This window comes from Canis lupus, chromosome 23, assembly GCF_048164855.1.
Source record: "Canis lupus baileyi chromosome 23, mCanLup2.hap1, whole genome shotgun sequence".
NCBI classification, from domain to species: Eukaryota; Metazoa; Chordata; class Mammalia; order Carnivora; family Canidae; genus Canis; species Canis lupus.
Genome location: NC_132860.1, coordinates 22,703,870 through 22,705,618, shown reverse-complemented (window position 1 = coordinate 22,705,618; position 1,749 = coordinate 22,703,870). Strand labels below are relative to the sequence as shown.

At 44.3% G+C, this 1,749-nt stretch overlaps 1 protein-coding gene across 1 annotated transcript; it reads left to right on the top strand.

Moving 5' to 3' along the window:
• The first annotated feature begins 311 nt into the window (after positions 1-311).
• LOC140615480 (olfactory receptor 51I2-like) lies at positions 312-1,250 on the top strand. Its single transcript, XM_072795347.1, has one exon. The coding sequence runs from the start codon at positions 312-314 to the stop codon at positions 1,248-1,250; it is 939 nt and encodes a 312-aa protein (XP_072651448.1).
• The last annotated feature ends 499 nt before the right edge of the window (positions 1,251-1,749 follow it).

Sequence of the window (1,749 nt, the reverse complement as noted above, 5' to 3'; positions counted from 1 at the left end):
GTAGAGAATACAGCTTAACATAATGCGACTGAAACATTTTCTTTTACCTAACTGATGTATTATCAATGTCTTCCTTCATCTATAAAACAGAGGGTTATTATCCCAGCCGGAAGCCTGATGCTGAGGAAATATGAAGAAAGGAAGTTTGCCAATGTTTTCCCCTAAGCAGTGATCTCAGGAAGGCTTCAGTTTCCCACTGTGTGGACTTCATGCCCTGTGTCTCCGACTCCCTGGCCCCTGCCCCCCAGAAAGGGCAACTCTCCAAAGTCCTCCAGGTCCGAACCTATAAAGTGCCCTGGCTTCCCCCTGCCATGGGACTGTTCACTGTCAGTCATCCTGCTTCCTTCCTCCTGACTGGCATCCCTGGTCTGGAGAGCTCTCACTCCTGGCTAGCAGGGCCCCTCTGTGTGATGTATGCCGTGGCCCTCGGAGGCAACACTGTGATCCTACAGGCCGTGCGAGTGGAGCCCAGTCTCCACGAGCCCATGTACTACTTCCTGTCCATGCTGTCCTTCAGTGACGTGGCCATGTCCATGGCCACCCTGCCCACCGTGCTCAGAACCTTCTGCCTCAATGCCCGCAGCATTGCTTTTGATGCCTGTCTGATCCAGATGTTTCTCATTCATTCCTTCTCCATGATGGAGTCAGGGATTCTGCTGGCCATGAGCTTTGACCGCTATGTGGCCATTTGTGATCCTTTGCACTATGCCACTGTGCTCACCAATGGAGTCATTGCTGGAATCGGCGTAGCTGTGACTGCCCGGAGCTTCATCACCCTCTTTCCCCTTCCCTTCCTCTTCAAGAGGCTGCCTGTCTGCAGATCCAATGTTCTTTCTCACTCCTATTGCCTGCACCCAGACATGATGAAGCTAGCCTGTGCTGATATCACTATCAACAGCATCTATGGATTCTTTGTTCTTATATCCACCTTTGGCATGGACATGTTTTTTATCTTCCTCTCCTATGTGCTCATTCTGCGTTCAGTCATGGCCATCGCTTCCCGCAAGGAACGCCTGAAAGCTCTCAACACATGTGTGTCACATATCTTGGTTGTATTAGCATTTTATGTACCGATGATTGGGGTTTCTGTAGTGCACCGCTTTGGGGAGCATGCCCCACGCTACATACATGTCTTCATGTCCAACGTTTACCTCTTTGTACCTCCTGTGCTCAACCCTCTCATTTACAGCGCCAAGACAAAGGAGATCCGCCGAGCCATTGTCCGTATGTTTCACCGCATCAAAATGTGATTTTCAGGTTTGACTTTGATATATGATGTTAACTCTAGACATAGGTTAGCAACCATAGTGTCATTGTCATCCTCCTCCTCCTCATCATCATCATCATCCTCGTCATATCACAAAGGATGAGATATGTGTGTGTAGTGGAGGAAAAATAAAAACCAGGAAATGGAGCTATAAAACTTGTAACACAAAAAAAAAAAAAAAATAAAAAAATAAAAAAAATAAATAAATAAAATAAAACTTGTAACACAAAACAAAAGATAGTACATTCAGCAAACCTCAGTGGCATTCACAGAAAGGTAAATATCAGACTATTGATTGATTAGACATAACTGCAAAGGTATATTAATCTAAGCTACTCATTTTCCATAAAAAATAATTGTTATTGGTATAATAATAATTAATACATGTCCTTAAAATTGCCAGTGTTTGTTAGAAATTATTGATGTGCATTAGTTCATGTTATTTTGTTAACAGTCTCATGAAGTGTAGAGAATTAAGTGTT

Coding starts and splice junctions, on each gene's coding strand:
- LOC140615480 (XM_072795347.1), top strand. CDS start 312: ATGGGACTGTTCACTGTCAGTCATCCTGCTTCCTTCCTCCTGACTGGC.